At 36.7% G+C, this 20,612-nt stretch overlaps 1 protein-coding gene across 2 annotated transcripts; it reads left to right on the plus strand.

Moving 5' to 3' along the window:
- The first annotated feature begins 390 nt into the window (after window positions 1–390).
- LOC126367151 (uncharacterized) lies at window positions 391–14,914 on the plus strand. Of its 2 annotated transcripts, XM_050010557.1 has the most exons (4): window positions 391–2,474; window positions 4,263–4,454; window positions 10,631–10,788; window positions 13,920–14,837. In XM_050010557.1, exons 1-4 carry the CDS (start codon window positions 528–530, stop codon window positions 14,119–14,121), a joined length of 2,499 nt encoding a protein of 832 aa, XP_049866514.1. In that variant the 5' UTR covers window positions 391–527; the 3' UTR covers window positions 14,122–14,837. The 2 variants fall into 2 exon arrangements, with proteins under 2 accessions (XP_049866514.1, XP_049866513.1); XM_050010556.1 differs by lacking the exon at window positions 4,263–4,454 and having other exon boundaries at window positions 13,920–14,914.
- Window positions 14,915–20,612: the final 5,698 nt, after the last annotated feature.

Here is a 20,612-nt window from a genome sequence, read left to right on the forward strand (position 1 = left end):
TGTACTTTCTAAGCGGCCGTTTTTCAATTTTATCGCTTTAAACTTCGTAAAATATTGCAAAAAATAAAGAAGAAGGAATGCTTCAAACTACAATTTTCGACTTAGAAAGTTATAAATAGTTAAAACGTAATCTAAAATTCTACGTCCGGATTTAGCGATTCTACACTATTACTTCATCGCATGATCGAAATGTTATTAACACATTAATGACGGAAGGTATGCTCTAAACCGACATGAGACGCCAATTACCACATTAAATTATGAGAATGATTATCATGCAGTGGACATACACGTAACTTGCCATTTGTGAATTAATTGATCTGGGGAAATTTGTCGGGTCGTCGAAGCGTGAACGCTTTCGTTTTCATAGGACGCCCGGGAGTCACGTCGGCTGGTGGTGGGCGCGGCGAGCCTGCACCGCCCGCCGGCCGCCGCAGCCGGCGCCGCTGCTCAGTCGCCGCACAGACACCGCCTGCTGCTCACGGTCTCGAACGATGTAAATAGCGCGTACACCAGTGATTACCAACATGTGCAAGAAAACACTATATTTTGTTCTCATAGCGTATCTAATTTTAAATGTGGTTGACGCGAAGAAAACGAGAAGGAAACGACCAAAAGCTGAAGAAGATTCCACCCCGCAACCCAATGTGGTCACCTACTCGACCTTCGGCTTTAACGATGTTGGGTCCTACGATGGATTCATGCCCAGTTCTCCGGAGTATGTCAGTTATCTGAACAATTATAACCAAGATTCGGCGACGAGACTTTACGCCCCAGCCTTCCCGACCGCTCTGGACAATTACCCGTCCCCGTCTCAGGACAGCCACACGTTCAGTCTCGGAGACGACACCGGCCCGCAGGCGAGTATGCTACAATATCCTCAAAGTTCCGTAAGTTTTATGAACACACCGAGTCTTGACAACGAAGCACAGAGTCAAAATAACGCACCTGAAATTTATGGACGCAATAACGGCGACAGTGGCGCGCCGATATATGGAACAAAACTAAGTTCTGGTACTAGTTCTAAAAATAACAAAAACAAGCAATTCAGTCAATTTAATAATTCCGATTTTAATTTATTCAGTAGTGCGTCAAGTCCTCAAGAAAGTAAATACTCGTCCTTCCACGAAGTACAGCCGACATTCGAAGGCAACACACCATCTTTTGCTGAACCGAATAAAAATTATCATTTTAGTTTTAACTATGCAACAACTCATCCCTCGACAGAAAACGATGATTTTTTGAAATCTGCTCCGAGTAACACGCAAAACACGGTGAACTTTCCGAAAGTTGTAGACTTCACAAAATACAAACAGTACTATCCGTCAGAATTAGAAACCAAATTCACCACTACCACTACAAAATCTCCTAATACTTACAAGCCCGTATTAAACATCCAAAATGATAATTCATATTTCGAAGAATTTAGTACTAAATATCCAATTCCCCCGCCAACTTTCAAAAATCCATATAACAAAGAAAAAGATGCTGAAGAGGCAACAGAAAAGGACACACCAAAACCAAGTCCCTATTCAGATAATGAATTCACCCAAAATTATCTGAATTATCCTAAAAACGCATTTAAAGATGCAAAATTAAATTTTGATTTTAAGGATAAGTTTAAGTATCATAATAACAACTGGGCATCAACAAATTATTCGAATGATTTTAAAAATTGGAAGAATCCAATAAAAGGATATCAATACTCCACTAACTACAGCAATATGAATTTCGAATTTGATTTTAGTGGAGGCAAGAAACCCGTGAACACTAATAATGATGAAATTGTCCCAGCTAGCAGCAACTTGGTTGATTTAACTAGTTATCAGTTTCCAGAAACGGATTATTCAAATTTAAAAAAGGTTCCGGGATTAAAGAATCATGATACAGACGACATAGGAAACGTATTTGAATCTTTAAAACCGCAAGGATATAAGTATGATCCAGAAGACTATGTGAAAAGTTTATACAGTACAGCTCCTACGTCAAGTTTGTGGGGCAGCATGTACAAGCTACCAGAGTTTTCTTCTTATAAACACCTTGGAAAGAAGCCTCAATACGGAGAAGATATAGGTGACGACGTTGTTCACATACCCAAGAGACCGTATAGCAATAAATACAACTTCGGGAAATATGTTGAAAGCAAGCCTACAGAATGGTCCTCTTATACTAGCCATAGACCTTATAAACCTAAAAAACCAATAAGTGATTGGAATAAGGAAGCATCAACGAGATTCAAGTCCGAAGAAGATTTACTCGGGCTTAGAACACACGACACGTCACACCCATCATATTTACCTACATACAAACCTGGATTCAACTCTCTTTCAAGTGATTACGACTACAAAAAATTGGTAGAGAAATGGAGACAGTCGTATTTAAAAGCAAAGTATAAGGACGTAGGACTGCAAGATTTCGACAGCTACGCTTCAGAGCCGAAGCCTCACCATGTGCCTCTTCCGAAGCCATACCCGGTAAGTTGTCCATTCATGATGTAGTAGTTAGTAATTTTATGTAATTATCTGGCAGCAAAAAACTGAAAGAATGCGGATCGGAAAATCAAGCAGTAGCACGTCGCGCACTGATTTTCTCGGCACACGTGGTCAGTAAGATGTTGCGCACCCGTGCACCTGAGAGAAATCACGAAACTGTACACTACACATGAAACCGTAAACTTTACTTCTACTCCACATACCATGGGATTTTTCACTAAGGCAATGTTTTGTAACAGATATAGAAAGTGAAACCCATGAAAGCAAATTGCGAGGACAAATCAACGGCTAGCGAGTGGTTGGGCGTCAGTAATAAGCTCGTCGACCTATCCGTTACGGTAGATTAGGTATAGCCGCTTCAAGTTCATTGTCTATAGAGAAAGTAAACACCTAAGAGTCTGCAGTTTTAAATAGCTAGGCTTTTTTAACCAGAACTGTCTTATAGCATAAGTACTATTCGATATTCGTGCCACATAGTGTCGTGAACAAAGAGAAATACTGTTAATAAGAAGCAATTATTCATTCACAATATAAAGTAGATTATGCAAGCGATATAAGTATATTGCGTGTACATGTTAATGCAATTTTCAAGTTCCTACATTCACGGTCGGTTATAAATTACAATAGTTTTCAGTTTAATTGAATAGCTGACTAAATCGTTAATAACTGCATAAGTAAACAGTTGTTGATAAATCGTCTATCAAACAGAATGGTGTCAGAATTGATGAATAGTAGAAAACGGGTAATCTATAAGTAAATCTTTTATTAATAATTATGAAAAGAATCGCGTTAATACTGCAATAGCCGACCGAGCTGGACCTCTTACCAAAAGCGTCTGAAAGTGGTCTTGTAAAGTTGTGATTAAATGAGTACCTGTAGGTACTTATTTCATGCACATTTTAAAGATTTTTTACAATTTATGTGATACGAAACAAAACTTACTAGAAGCATAACTTTCTCGCATGGGTGCTAAATCTGATATCGATATTGCAAAACAGTTTGCTAACTGATCATAGAGTAATCTGTTATATATATACTTACAGCTTGTACATACTAATCGTGAAGGCGTAAGCATGAAATAATTAGAGTTAGAAACAAAAATACCATTGCGAAATTGCCAATGCCTATGTTATTAGTTAAATGTTGTTTAGTGCAAAATAAAACTTAGTGAAACTTTTGTTTGTTGTGTATTAGCTGTAATTATTTTATAACACGCAATAGTTATAATACTAATAGGTTGTAAAAAGAATAATTAATCTGTAAGTACATAATAATAGTAATAAAACTTTATTGAGCTTAATATTCTTTTTCTGCGTCGTTTTGTCAGCAATGTGCATAATTTGATGACACGGATTTAAATTCTGTATCCCATTGCGAGTGCTAAAAATATTTCTTAGCTAATATGGAAATTAAACTGTAGGTTATAACGAATATCCGCAGCGCAGCAAAGAAAGAGAATAAGTACTTATAATTAATTCACTGCGTTTTAGAAGCAAACATCAGCAAAGATAAAAAGAAAAAAATAATAACTTGAAATTGAATTAACCAGATACAACAATCAATAACTGTGAAGATTTTACAAGAAGAATAATCATACTCGACGATAAAACTGATTCTGAAACGTTCGACTTGGCTGTATCTGATAACGGTCCGCCAGAGTTGCTCTGTGCCTGATAAGAACAAGGCTGTAAGCGTACCCGGTTTTAGATGTTAGTGCAGTAGATGATAGTGTATACGTCCATGTCAGCGTTGAAAAATTTAACTTCACAGATCGAAATCCCGCACCCGGTGATCGTGCCGGTGCCGCAACCGTACCCGGTTCGCGTTCCGGTTCCTAAACCGGTTGCCGTGCCGGTGATCCGCGAGTTGACCGTGCCGATTGAGAAACCCGTGCCGTACCCGGTCTACAAAAAGGTCCCATACCCCGTTGAAAAGCCCGTACCTGTACCTGTTGAAAAAGAGGTTCGTGTTAAAAAGTAGAGCTTAGCGCTTAGCTTTTCGTTTGTAGTGCGCTTTTGTGCGCTTGTAGAATTGCCCCAGACGGTTTGTGCCAAACGGGGAACGCTGGGGGCTCGCCCAGTAAACTTATTTTACGCTTGATATTTTAGTTTTGGTTACGGGTATTTTATTTACGTAGTTAGCTTAGTTAATTTGTTTTTGGGACAAGCACGGTCATGGGTATTTAGATTTAGATAAATTAATTAAAAATAAGTAGATAATTTAAAAAAATATATATTTAGCATTATTTTTTAATTATCGCTAGACGTAACACACTTTTAGTACATATACTTGGGACTTTACTGATATAACGGTTGTGTAGCTTTATAAGTCGATAAGATATTTATCTAATTATTTCATAGTAGCGTGCAGTAGATAATTGGCTACGTAAAGTATAAACCTCGTTACTTCGTACAGTATAACAAATGTACCTGTCACTTATACGCGTCAATAAGTGGATTGTCTCTGAATCAACAATGATATTTTATCAGTCAGTATGTGCACCTTATTGTAACGTCATATAGTATCACGCATGTATCCCCAAACGGGTAGGCAGGGGTGTACATTATTGACACCCACTCCTCGCCAGCTATGTTATTAGTTAAGTATTTCCCTTGTAATAGGGGGTGAATATGTTGCTATTATCCGGGCATAAAACCTGACACCGCGTGATATCAATTATTTATGATTCAAACATGAATTTAAACTCATAAAGTCGAATTCAGTATGTATAAATAATAATACGTAATAAGTTTTATTAGTTCGATGAAAAGTTTACAAAAAGCTATTACACGCATTTGATCACGGCGAGTTATCATGTTGAAACTTTGTATGAGCATCTTTCGCCTTTGTAATTTATACATCTCCACTAATATACTTAAAACATTAAAATCATAAATAGAAATAACGAATGATATATATACCGTGACTTGCAATTTATATTTTACTTTATAGTGTCCATAAAATAATGTTTATGATTCAATGGAGTTAATCATTAAGTACTATAAATAATGATTGTGATGCTATAGCGATTTCACTTGATTTCGATAACATTTATTTAGTCTGGAAGATGATTGCTTCGCACGTGACTGCAGTTAAAATTGCAATGAAATACCACAAAGTTACGTAGGTATTCAAGTATTCAATGCACGTTGATGTTATTGGATTCAATTAAGAGCGAAACTTGATACATCATTTTAACTACACTTCAAGTAAGTGTTGTATTTTGTTTACAATATTTTTTTTTCGTTTGTCGTTCTTCCAAAACATAACATCGTGAAACGGTTTAATTATATACAAATTCAGATTTATGGGTAATGTTTTTAAATAATTATTTTAAAAACAAAATACAAAGTTACGCATAGATTTACTTCTGTTATCCCTACAGGATATGATAGAGAAGTCGTAAATAGAAGTACTTAAATGATAAATACGGACAGACAGGCGCACAAATACCACACATCATCCGTATTGAAATGGACAGAATAAAAGTCAACACGAAATAATAAACAGTCACATACAATGTTTGTCTCGAACTGTAATCAGTTCTCGAATTTAAATAATCAAATTCATAATAATATTAAAATACATCATATCGATTTTATTTTTACTCGAGTGAGTAATCGATTTGTAGGTTATTTATGTCATAACAATACTGGCCAGAAAAAAGTTGATGCTTTTGGCGGGCTGTCATTACGAAAAAACTAAATAATTTTCAGAGAACAAATGAAAGTGCATTAGAACAGAGAACAGAAATCAGTGAACATTCAGATTATTCTGAAACAGATCAGAGCAGAAGTAACAGTGTGTTTTCGGATATAACAGTCAACAACGGTTTTACCAGGCTTCCTGTCGATGCGCAGGAAGAGTGTTCGGTTTGGTCTTATGATACTTATATATTTTCCTACTTACTTAGATATCGGTTATGTTATAGGTATTTGTATTGTTTGGTATAGGTCGACAAAGGAACAAATGAAATTGCATTAAGAGGAGAGAACAGAGGTCAGTGAATATTCAGATTATTCAGAAACAGATTAGAGAAGAAACAGTGTGTTTTCAGGTATAACAGGAAGAATATTCAGTTAAGTCTTATAATACTTATATATTTGTCCTAATTACTTAGATATCAGTTATGCTATATTTGTATTATCCGATACAAATCGATAAAGAGAACAACAGACAGTAAACAGTAAAACGGATAGTAAAACAAACAGTAAAACATTGCAGTAGGTAATATCGTTGTGGTGATTTATCAGGTAATCAGATGAATTTATCAAGGCAATCTGAGTGGACAGGGATGGCTGTAAGGGGCGGTTGGAGGCCATTCGCGGGGTTTCACCCCATATTCCAACATCGTTGGTTTTTTACCCTATATTCAGACGGCTATGGGCACGTTGTCCATTTGTGGGTATTTTGCCCCATAGGTATTCACATAACTATGAAACATTCTAATCACATATTCTAACATCGTTGGTTTTTTACCCTATATTTAGACAGCTATGGGCACGTTGCCCATTTGTGGGTATTTTGCCCCATAGGTATTTCATATAACTATGACACATTTCAGTTTTGGAATGTGATTCAGAATTCAGATAATTCGTGACCTTACATGATTATGTATGGTTCACGACATGGTGGAGATGCTGGGATATCTTGAACATGTAATTTAGTGTTATGATACCCAGTACAAAATCAGTAGATACAGAACAGTTGAAATTAAAACAGATGGACCTAATTAGATGGACCAATTCAGTTGTTAAATCAGATGGACCTAATTAGATGGACCAATTCAGTTGTTAAATCAGTTAGCTCAAATCAGGTAGGCCAATAACAGTTGTTAAATCAGTTAGCTCAAATCAGATGGGCCAATAACAGTTCTTAAATCAGTTGACTCAAATCAGATAGGCCAATAATAGTAGTTAAATGAGATGGACCAAATCAGTTGTCAAAGCAGATTGACCAGATTATTTGCGAATCAGATCAACCAAATCAGTTGATAAATCTGAAGGACGAAGCCAGTTGTTAATGTTATCGACATCAAATCGGATAGACCATGTAACTGTTGACCATAACAGTTATCAACATCAAATCGGATTGACCATGTTAGTTATCAACATTAAATCAGATAGACTATACCAGTTATCAACATTAAATCAGATTGACTATACCAGTTATCAACATAAAATCAGATTGACTATACCAGATATCAACAAATCATAAATCAGATCATGAAATCAGATCAGTTGAATTGAGTTGTTAAGTTTGTTGTCAGTCAGTTCATTTACGAGTTTCGAAAAGTACTAATTCATTGATTTTATGTTTTTGGGGTAGAAAATTTATTATGTTTTACTTCAATTTATATTGCAAAAATTCAGAGTAAACATGTTCGAAATAGTCAGTAAGTATTGTCATTAGAAGGAATACCAACCAGTTGCTAAGAGTTAAGACCAAGTTTTCAATTAAATATCATATATTAACCAATTCATATACAACAGTTATAGAACTTGAATCAACAATCGTGCTATCAGTGGCGCAGAAGCAATCCGGGAGTCATTATCCAGAGCTAGTGGATGCCTTCCATGTTATTATTCAGTACAATTAAGAGTTCTTTGTTGTTGACGAGCTTCGGGAGTTGGAGAAGATTAAGCAGCAGTTCAATGAGGTAAACCATACGCTGACGCATACCAGGGAGCTGTCAATGATATCAGCAGCCTCGATCTCTTCAGTCGCAGATCAGGATATTCAGGTGAGAGTCTAATTGCCCTCTATTAAGCCGTACCTTCAGTAGCAACAAATTGGAATGCCTCCGATTTTTAGACCTTTTTCAGTTGTTAGTTGTCAGCACAAAGCAAACATACCAACATCATCTGGAGAAAGTTGTCATATTAGATATATTAAGTTGTGATGTTACTGTTACTTTCCAGTTACCCAGAATAGACGTATCTGCTTATTTTTATCAAAAACATCAGCCAAATTTTCAGTCAGTGCGCTGTCTCATAATCAACAACAGCTTCAGCTAAATTAACAGTACAGAGAAATGAACCAGAGTTTCTAATTCAGCAAACTGCCGTTGCTCAAGTTGTTCCGAACATAAAGCAGCAACTTGCACAGTCTACTCAAAACCTACAGCAGAGTTTAGAATGCTAAACTTAATCAAAACACAGGTGTATTTCATAATTCTCGCGTCGAGGCAGTGTCTCGAACTGTAATCAGTTCTCGAATTTAAATAATCAAATTCATAATAATATTAAAATACATCATATCGATTTTATTTTTACTCGAGTGAGTAATCGATTTGTAGGTTATTTATGTCATAACAATACTGGCCAGAAAAAAGTTGATGCTTTTGGCGGGCTGTCATTACGAAAAAACTAAATAATTTTCAGAGAACAAATGAAAGTGCATTAGAACAGAGAACAGAAATCAGTGAACATTCAGATTATTCTGAAACAGATCAGAGCAGAAGTAACAGTGTGTTTTCGGATATAACAGTCAACAACGGTTTTACCAGGCTTCCTGTCGATGCGCAGGAAGAGTGTTCGGTTTGGTCTTATGATACTTATATATTTTCCTACTTACTTAGATATCGGTTATGTTATAGGTATTTGTATTGTTTGGTATAGGTCGACAAAGGAACAAATGAAATTGCATTAAGAGGAGAGAACAGAGGTCAGTGAATATTCAGATTATTCAGAAACAGATTAGAGAAGAAACAGTGTGTTTTCAGGTATAACAGGAAGAATATTCAGTTAAGTCTTATAATACTTATATATTTGTCCTAATTACTTAGATATCAGTTATGCTATATTTGTATTATCCGATACAAATCGATAAAGAGAACAACAGACAGTAAACAGTAAAACGGATAGTAAAACAAACAGTAAAACATTGCAGTAGGTAATATCGTTGTGGTGATTTATCAGGTAATCAGATGAATTTATCAAGGCAATCTGAGTGGACAGGGATGGCTGTAAGGGGCGGTTGGAGGCCATTCGCGGGGTTTCACCCCATATTCCAACATCGTTGGTTTTTTACCCTATATTCAGACGGCTATGGGCACGTTGTCCATTTGTGGGTATTTTGCCCCATAGGTATTCACATAACTATGAAACATTCTAATCACATATTCTAACATCGTTGGTTTTTTACCCTATATTTAGACAGCTATGGGCACGTTGCCCATTTGTGGGTATTTTGCCCCATAGGTATTTCATATAACTATGACACATTTCAGTTTTGGAATGTGATTCAGAATTCAGATAATTCGTGACCTTACATGATTATGTATGGTTCACGACAATGTTGACTACAACATATTTTATATCTTACTCATTTTTGTACTAGTATTAACAATACATATATGCCATACTTACATCACTTATACTTATATCATTTACTAGTTTAAAACATTTTATATAACTCTCTCTGCTGGGAACAGGCCTCCTCTCAATCAACTGGAGAGAGTGCCCAGCAATGGGACGTACATTTTTGAATCATTAATTTAAATATAAAGGTTAGTTAAATGAAGTAAACTCTATATTATGAGGGGAGGCCTATGCCCACATTAAAACGTACTATCAGCTTATTATCATTATTATGTTAGAACTTCGTATTAAAAGTGGCTTCAAGTACTGATTATTTGTGGTTCTGCCTACCTCTATAGTAATGTAAGAGTGGGCGTGTCAAAGCATGTTATGTACAGTGATCGGAATCACTGGACAATTTTGTACGCTATGTTAACATAGATATGACATAAACTCCCGGAAATTTCAGCAACATGGAATTTTGGAAAGTCTTCTTCTTCTAGTCTGATTAAATTGTGCTTATATAAGGAATCAACCTACCAACCTTATATAAGGAAAGTAGTTTGTGGGCGTGTCTATCTATTGTTGGGTTGTTCACATACCCGCTATTTTGTGGGATTCTTGCCGAATAGGATTGGGTATATAACCCACATGCGAGCGCTAGAACATCAGAGTTGAAGACGTGGTCACTATTAGCTTATCTGTGGTTGAAGCGGAGGCCGAAGCTGAAATCGGCTCGATCAGAGAGAGAGGGAGAGAGAGAGATCATCATCATCATAGTTTTGTCATTGTTTGCCCTCATGATTGTATCTATGGTTATGCTGCTATATTCGGCAGGTTCAAGTGCCAGTAATAAAGCCGTTCCCGGTGCCTGTCCCGCACATCCGTCCGGTGTTCCACCACACGCGCTCCAAGGAGGACGAGGAAGAAGAGGATGACTACCTTCCCCGCCCAGAGACCAGCAAGAGGATTCCTTACGCTAAGAGACCTAGAAGGTAAGGGTTTCATCATCATTATCATCAGCCGTACGACGCCCACTGCTGGGCATAGGCCTTCCCCAAGGATATCCACGACGATCGGCCCTGCGCTGCCCGCATCCAGCGGCTTCCCGCGAACTTCACCAGATCATCGGTTTATGAATAAATTATATTTTGTCGATTTTAACATACCATCAAAAAAAAAATTCTGCCTCGGACGGGACTTGAACAAGCAGCTCAAGCCGGGTCGAGCGTGTTAACCATTACACCACCACCACCATTATACCATTCACGCCTGAATCCCGGAAGAGGTGTGTAGGGGGTGAGCCTATTGCCATCAACTGTGCACAAATCCTGGAAACAACGTTATATCAATAGTCTATGATTCAAAAATGAATTCAAACTTATAAAGTCGAATTTAGTGGTTTAGAATCCGAGACGGCACTCGAACCCAGGACATTACGATGTAAGTCACGCGTTCTCCCGGACAGGGCTAACACAGACATAGTCTATTATCTTTCTACGTATACTTGTACTTACTGGAAGTTAGAATGTTGATATTTGGAAATCCAAATACGCACGCGTTGATGTCTTTTGTATGAAATCCTAGTTAGACATTTTTTACTTATATTATTGTACTAGCTTTTGCCCGCGACTTCGTCCGCGTGGCGTGTTATATAAGAGAGAGATCTTTGTGTGTGTGGGAGTGCATATCAAATTTCAAGCATCTAACTTATGCAGTTTAGATTTTTTCATACAATTTTTTTCCCAATAACTCCCATTTTTCAAAATACAGCCAAAAATAAACTTTATATTTACTAAGGTATGCATGCATGCTAGATTGAATCAATTGATTGAATTGATTTTTTTTTAATTGATTGTTCATTGAGTTTTAATTTTAATACACACTTCCTCTCTTCCCTTCAACGTTGCTGTGCCCTACAGGGTCCATGTTTTAGTTCCTATGCCTATGTAACACCCCATTGTACTACATGGAATGCAATAAATAATTTAATTGAATTGAATTGAAAACATCTATCTTACGCGGTTTCGATTTTTTCATACAAATGTTTTTTTCCCGCTAACTCCCGTTTCCGTGGGAATTTTGCAATATCCTGTTGCAACTAAGGTTTAAGTTAATTAAGGTACCTGCATGCCAAATTTCAAGCGTCTAACTTAAGCGGTTTAGATTTTTCATACAAAAGGATTTTCCCGCTAATTTCCGTTCCCGTGGGAATTCCGGGAATTCCTTTCTTAGTGCACCTCTACGGTACCTAAGCTATGTCCCTTCCAAATTTCAAATGCCTACATTTAGCCGTTCAGGCTATGCGTTGATATGTCAGTCACTGAGTCAGTCAGTTTCTCCTTTTATTTAGATTTGATTTTTTCATACAAATGTTTTTTCCCGCTAACTACCGTTCCCGTGGGAATTTTGTAATATTCTGTTGCAACTAAGCTTTAAGTTTACTAAAGTACCTGCATGCCAAATTTCAAACGTCTAACTTGAGTGGTTTAGATTTTTCATAAAAAAGGATTTTCCCGCTAATTCCCGTTCCCGTGGGAATTTCGGGAATTCATTTCTTAGTACACCTCTACGGTGTCTAAGGTACCTGCGTGCCAAATTTTAAACATCTTACTTGAATGGTTTAGATTTTTCATACAAAAGGATTTTCCCGTTAATTCCCGTTCCCGTGGGAATTTCGGGAATTCCTTTCTTAGTGCACCTCCACGGTACCTAAGGTACCTGCATGACAAATTTCAAACGTCTAACTTGAATGGTTTAGATTTTTCATACAAAAGGATTTTCCCGCTAATTCCCGTTCTCGTGAGAATTTCGGGAATTCCTTTCTTAGTGCACCTCCACGGTACCTAAGGTATCTGCATGCTAAATTTCAAATGTCTAACTTGAGTGGTTTAGATTTTTCATACAAAAGGTATTTCCCGCTAATTCCCGTTCCCGTGAGAATTTTGGGAATTCCTTTCTTAGTGCACCTCTACGGTACCTATGGTACCTGCATGCCAAATTTCAAACGTCTAACTTGAGTGGTTTAGATTTTTCATACAAAAGGATTTTCCCGCTAATTCCCGTTCCCGTGGGAATTTCGGGAATTCCTTTCTTAGTACACCTCTACGGTATCTAAGGTACCTGCATGACAAATTTCAAACATCTAACTTGAATGGTTTAGATTTTTCATACAAAAATATTTTTCCGCTTATTCCCGTTCCCGTGGGAATTTCGGGAATTCCTTTCTTAGTGCACCTCTACGTTATCTAAGGTACCTGCATGCCAAATTTCAAAAGTCTAACTTGAGTGGTTTAGATTTTTCATACAAAAGGATTTTCCCGCTAATTCCCGTTCCCGTGGGAATTTCGGGAATTCCTTTCTTAGTGCACCTCTACGTTATCTAAGGTACCTGCATGCCAAATTTCAAAAGTCTAACTTGAGTGGTTTAGGTTTTTCATACAAAAGGATTTCCCTTCACTACTCTGCTCCTATTGATTGTAGCGTGATGAAAAGTATACTATGACCTGTCCAGGAGTGTGAAGAATAATTGTACCAAGTTTCATTAAAATCCGTCCAGTAGTTTTTGTTTCTATAAGGAACATACAGACAGACAGACAGACAGACAGACAGACAGACAGACAGACAGACAGACAAAAATTTTACTGATTGCATTTTTGGCATCAGTATCGATCACTTATCACCCCCTGATAGTTATTTTGAAAAAATATTTAATGTACAGAATTGACCTCTCTACAGATTTATTATAAGTATAGATTTTTAGTTGAGAAAATGATCGTTCACACAATAAAAAATACAATTAATCAATATTATACTAATAGGTAATGTATCAAAAATTATAATAGGTAATAAAAACATGATATATTTTAAAAGAAAGTTATTAGCATACCGATCGGAAAAACACTTGAATTGCGAAAATAATAACAGTTGCGTGCACAGCTTAGTTATGTAAAAGTATGCAAGTGACGTGCGTACGAGTGAATCACTTTGGGTGACGATGACGCGTTTCCAAATTCAAAGACTTCAGTGTTACTACATTGTACGAAATTATTTTCCACTTTGGATATCTATCTACACTAGACTATGGAAGCTGTAGATAATCATTTTTATAATCTTTCCTCCCCAGCACAAGGCCTCGCCCGCGCCGGCCCACGCGCACGCACTCGGAGCGCAACCGACGGCGGTGGCCCGTGCGCCGACCATCCGACCCTCGGAACCGCCGACCGGACTTCCCCTCCCCCTACAGGCAGTACGACAGCGAATTCGACGACTTCGAACACACGCATAGTGAATACATCCTGCATTGTAAGAGAACTGGCAACTGTTGAATGGTTTAAGGGTGGTACTGACATGTTTTTTTTTTGTATTTTATTTAACTTAATTACGATAGCGCGCATTTTTACAATTAGTAAGATATATCTTACTGTCATTCGACAGTACCAAATTGCGCATTACGATAACTGAATCAAGTGGATCAGTCGAATCAAGACGAATCAAGTGGTGCAGGTTCTTGAAAGAATGCAGAAAAAGTATATGAAAAGAACCTATAAAACTTCAACCATGTAAGGAAAGAAAAGTTTGTTAGGTGAGTGTAGCTCTTAAAATGGACTTTAAATGTAGGCTTTATTAGTCGTAACATAATTAATAAATCATTGGCGTTTAATTTACAAAACTTAGAATCTAAAATATTTTTGTAAAGTATAGGTTTCTGCATTTTTAATATACTTAGTCATTAACACTATCGAACGCTCGCAAGTAGATACTTAAGTTTTTAAATTAGCCCCATCATATAAGATAGAATAAGTTACACTCATCAGTAATACGAACATGTTATTGCAACGGTTGCTAAGATTGTTTTGTAGCTCGTCAGTACCTTCCCTTGTAGAAAAAAATATAGTCTCTTCCTTTTTATTACGTATATTGTAGAAGTCTTGTTTAATAGTTTTAAGCCTTTTTTTTACTAAAGTTATGTTTAATTTTAATTGGTATTCAGAAACGTGCCAATGTCCTTTTATCTTTGTAATTTCACATCGACTGATTTAATATGAAGCATTTTAATGTATATTGTATAGTAGTTGTAAGTGATGATTATGAGTTTAGAATTAAAGGAATTATGAAATTAGTTTCTTGTATTATTTTTTAAATTCCTACACAATAGATTTAGCTATTCTAATTTAACTAGGCACATGTTTTGATTGCGACGTTGCGCTTACTGTACTTGCATTCTGGCGGGAAAACAAGATGGCCGCCATGCTCCCTGAAAAGAGCTCTCTAAACGAACTAAATTAAACCTATGTATTAATGGACAATGTATCATTGTTCTGTATGAAACTACGGACGGATACAACACCATCAACCAACAATTACAGAGTTGTAACAACCGCACGCACCGGGATCAACGCTCGCCGCGCTTCGATGCACGCTTTTCCCAACGCTCCGATTAACAGAATGCATCTTACTTCATTACGAATTCACACGTGCAGTCCAATCATTAAAGTCGCCATCTCGCCATACATTGCAGGTGTAAACTAATGTATTTCATTATAAACGCCGCCCGTCGGCGACTTTCATATCTGCTAAATGAATTAAGGAAAAAAGCGAAGTCGCGGAGATAATCGCGTTTTGTTTTGCTGATAGTGTTTATCATTAAAGTTATTTATTGCTAATATAGGCAAGGCGAAAAATATAGAACATGCATACGTTATATAAACATGTCCAAAACATAGGTAACAAAGCCATCACAAGGCAAAAATGCAGCCAGTTTTGGTATTTGTTTCTTCCACCATTTCAGACTCTTTTCGTTTCTTTTTAAGATTCTTTTCGTTCCTGACCCTGACTGTGCTCACTACTAGGTACATATAAATAACAATCACGACAGGATAATGAATCATATCTCTGTTGTGTGCACCAGTATCTGAAAATTGACATTTCAGATAATTTATTAGTTTATTTATACATACATACATAAACTCACACCTATTTCCGGGGTAAGCAGAGACAATGGAATTCCATTTGCTTCGATCCTAATACTCTTGCTTCCTCCACATTCATCTATAGTTTCATACACGCACGCCGGTTCAGAGTAGATTGTACTATACCTTTTCTAAGGACATCTCCAATTTGGTCAATGTACGTCATTTTAGGATTAGGTAGTTTATTTATTGTTTTAGCTAATGTGACATGTCTATCAACCTGCTTACTATGTGGGGACAAATATTAATGCATGAAAAGTGCCTGATGAAATTGTGAACTAAAGCTTCAAAACGCTTTTGCTTTTTCAGCAGGCACTAAAAAAAATTGGGCAATTCGTTCTGGTATTTTGAATAAGTCGTTATAATAACATGAATTAGTTCGGGTCATGGCCAGCGGTTGGTGGTCGCGAGTTTCGTCGCACGACTCAAACTTTTGACAGATGGCACCTTTCCCACCAAGCCAAGGTTTTGGTAGTAATTGCTCGTGATTTATTATAACATTCAAGCTTAATGAAGTGATTCATTACCGTGAAAATCTTAAGAAATATCGTATTCCGTGATCTCTCTCTAGCCTTATAAGAAACATGCGTGATCTTATGTACTTATACTGATTATTATATTGTATGTAAATACTTTTCTCTATGGAGTATTATCATCTCCAACATGATAGTTTGTCTAGGTATAAGTATATTTGTAGGTATCCAAGTATAAGTATGTTTCATAACCTGTGTGCTGTAGTAGTCCCAACGCCCATTAGACAACAAAGGACTATTAACTATATCCGTTTTAAAATGTGCCTAAGAGTTTGTATCAAAAACAATTTCATTTTGCACATATAGTAAATCGACAGACGCTCTTCATCATCATCTCCCTGGCATTATCCCGTTTTCACAGGGTCCGTTTACCTAACCTGAAGACTTAACAAGTCCGGTTTTTATAGAAGCGGCTACCTGTATGACCTTCCAACCCGAAGGGAAAACCAGCCCAATACAGGTTAGGCCACATACCTCCGAAACGCATTTCTCGGGAATTTATGACCCAAACATAAATTCGAAAACAAATTCGAAAATCATTCAATCAATCAATCAAATATTTATTTGCAAGAACACAAAGTTAAAGATCTTATTCTAAGTAAAACAGTGCATGTATTCAACCTGCAAGCAGGTGTGCAAATATTTATACATATACTTAATTATATCATTGTTAAGACTTATTCCTATAGTTAAAGAATTCGTTGACACTATAAAAACACATATGTAATAACCATTTCGTTAAATCATGCTTAAATTCTATCATATTTAATTCCTTTAAATTTTCAGGTAAATTGTTAAAAATTATGACACACGTGTTATAAACATTTTTTTTTATAAATATACGCACGACAAGGAGGCTGGTATAGTACGTTCGTGTATTGTCTTCTAATATATAATTCTGTCTTGCACTTACTTCACTACATTTTTTGAAATATTTTTTTTGTGATTTTACAAAAATGCAGGCATCTTTTATGTACATGCAAGGTAAAGGCAACACTTTATATTTTTGAAACAGAGGTTTGCAACTATCCTGGGACCAAGCATTATTTATAGCACGCATGCACTTTTCTGCACCCCTAAAGCTCTACATGCATCATTGGTTTAGGTCCGTCCTGGGATTCGAACCTGCAACCTCATAGCGAGAGTCAAGTGTTCTTTCAACTGGGCTGCGACGGCTTTTTTTTAAAGACGTCATGCATCAGGATAAAGCATGAAGAAGCAGGCAGGAAGGAAAGAGAAAGAACCAATAGAATCGGACTAGGTGCCTGTCATGCTGCGAGTGCATTATTGTTTCAATACGTCAAGACTTCGATCAGTATTCATGAGATATTTAATGTTGCGCTTGCGGTTAGAACCTGGAATCGATTGTAGCATAAAATATTAATAATATGATTGTTTTTGAGATTTTTATAAGATTTTTTTTTTATATCTAAAACCTCCACCGACCTTGAGGGCTAAAAAGGCCACATCAACAAAAAGCAATATTGCTATTTGAAATTTGTTTGCATTGCACACTTACTTTTATATGCACATATGTCAAATTGCAATATTGCTTTTTATTAAAATTGCTTCGATGTCGCCTTTTTAACCCCGCATATCTGTTTTATATGCCTCTACACCTTGTCCCAGTATAGATTGATTATGAATTTAATATTTATACCAGTCGCTAAAACCATATCGATTATCATTATGTATCCTAGGTTTTTGTATCAAAAGTAGCTTCTCGTTGTATTCTATTGTATTATTTATTTAAATCGGACAACATGGCCATACAATATGACAGGGTGCTAACAGGGTGGTGGTGTAACGACAACTTTAAGATATGATTCAGACCAAGTGGAATTTTCCGCTTAACGTGCCCTCCGAAGCAAGGAATCATCTTACTTTTTCGGACAATCAGGTGATCCAAGCCTGAAAAGTCCTTACCGAACAAAGGACAGTCTCACAAAGTGATTTCGGCAATTTCCCCATCGGGAATCGAACCCGGACCTCCAGATCGTGAGCCTAACGCTCTAACCACTAGACCACGGAGCCTGTTGACCAACCTACTAATATATAAAATAATTTTCAATCAAGTTAAATTATACTGGCACGTGTTGTGCTGCATCGGTGGAGCATGCATGTCTGCGTAGATAGATACCTTGGAAGCGATGATACACAACACCCTTCGGCCGAAAATCCTCCAGAATGAATGCTCGTAGGTATACACAGCGGCTGTACCCTCAAGAAGAACTTGGTCTATTACTTGTCCCTGTTCACCCCATCAGGATTACGGGTTTTATGTCCGTATGGGTATGTCTAGCTAACAAAAATACTTGTTTACATTGATTCAGATCTGGATATTGATTCAGATCTGGATATTGATTCAAGACTTAGAAAAGGAGGTAAGTCGATTAAAAGCAATCGTAGAAGCTAAGCTATACTCGTCAAGAGTCGGTAAAGAGCTCACCTTTTGTTGACATTAATTTCAAGAATCTTCTCAGGTCGTTTGTATTAATAATGAACTTTATTACACTAGGTTTTAACTATGCGGGCACGTGCATGTAATACTATTGTTAGGAAAGGGGTGTAAGAAAGTAAACTGCCTTCATCTTCGCACTGATAACTTGTAATATTCGTCGTAACTTGATTGCTACGTTGGTGAAATGAGCTATCAATCTGCGTGGGATGTTTTGATTGCCTAGGATAAGCGGAGTTCCTTCGTACACTTCCAATAAATACTCTTTTTGCGTCTGTCTCAATGTGGGCTGCATTACACGCATATTGGCGAATTCTGTCGCATAATTCTAAAGATTTTATGTACATATAGTTTTGAAGAACCTATCAAATTCCTAGAGGCTGAAAATGTTCGTTAACATGCTGAACTAAGCCAAGTAAATGAAAATATTCTGTTAGGTTCTATTCGCTTACAGTACAAGCAGGTAGTATATTTACAGCTAGGTATGTAAGCGTGATTTGATTTGAGGTATGTAAGGTTGACAACTAACTAAATAGGTATGGAACATAAATTGTGCGCAGCTTGTTAATTTTGACACAAAATTATTCACATATCCGATGTTCAATTACGCTGGGCATGTCAATTTGAACGTATGAATGGCGACGGATGCGTCTGTCACGGGGTGAGCCTTGAATTATCAGGTTTATCCGAAGCGAATTGAAGTGCGCCTGCGCAACCACTTCGAACATGACAGGCTGTATTGTTGCTGACTATTTATTGTAAACAACACCGGTGTTAAACCACCAGGCTAAAAATTAGACAAAGACTTCGGTTGCCTAGAATTTTTTGTTTATTCATTCGCCATAATTGACTTGTTGATTGTCATTTGTTTAGTCACCTGCATTTCATGTATAGTGGAGTAATTCAGTTTTGTTTTTCATAACATGAATTTTCTTTTTAAATTAAGTAGGTAAGTAAGTATGTCTTTTTTGAAATGGAAAATCAGGACGGAGACAGAACAATATTAATTCTGTGACTTGATGTGAGTGTTTTAAATCATCGCAAAATCATTTTGTACTTAAGTACCTACTAATAACCATTATGTAAGTAGTGTTGGAAAAATTGAAAGCCTTAACTAAAAAATATGTTTTCAACAATTCATGTGCGGTCATTACAATCGGAATTGAATTGTTGTTGATTGTCGTTTATTTTGTCATTTGCACTTATCATGCTATTAAGTTATTTTTGCACAAAATGCAGGATGTAGAGCAACCTAAGTACATGCACTACTTTAATCAAATCAAAGCATTTGTTTATAAAATAATTGAAGAACATTAAATATTATTTTATAGAAACATATTCATTTTATGTTAATTAATACCATTGTTCAAGTTTTACAAGTTGTACATAATCGAATGACCTGCATTTAAATTAATCCTGCATACCTATTACCAAGTAAACCTTAAGCTATATTTCCTAGAATTCAACTGAACATAAATAGTTTTATTATTGAATTGCTGAATGGTTGTTAAGATCTATAGGTCTAACAGGATTTGTCCTCTAAGGAAAGGATGGTAAAGGAAGAAAAGTCTACGTTCGAGCATAAACAATGACAAACACTCTTAAAGGGCCCAGTCAGCGAAGCGAATGCAGAATTCAGAATTCGAATATTTTCACTACTCTCGGGGAGCACATTTCTAATTTACTACTCCAAACATTCGATAACGAAAGAAATAAAATAAATTCGCCACGACTCAATTTTGCGGAGACTGCAATCCTGAGGATCAAGCCAAGATGCTGCTCCCTTTCGTTATTGCAGCACTTAGCCGTACAAAAACCAAACGAAACGATTTAAAATGTACGGGATTAACGACGAC

This window comes from Pectinophora gossypiella, chromosome 5 (assembly GCF_024362695.1).
Source record: "Pectinophora gossypiella chromosome 5, ilPecGoss1.1, whole genome shotgun sequence".
Lineage (NCBI taxonomy): Eukaryota > Metazoa > Arthropoda > Insecta > Lepidoptera > Gelechiidae > Pectinophora > Pectinophora gossypiella.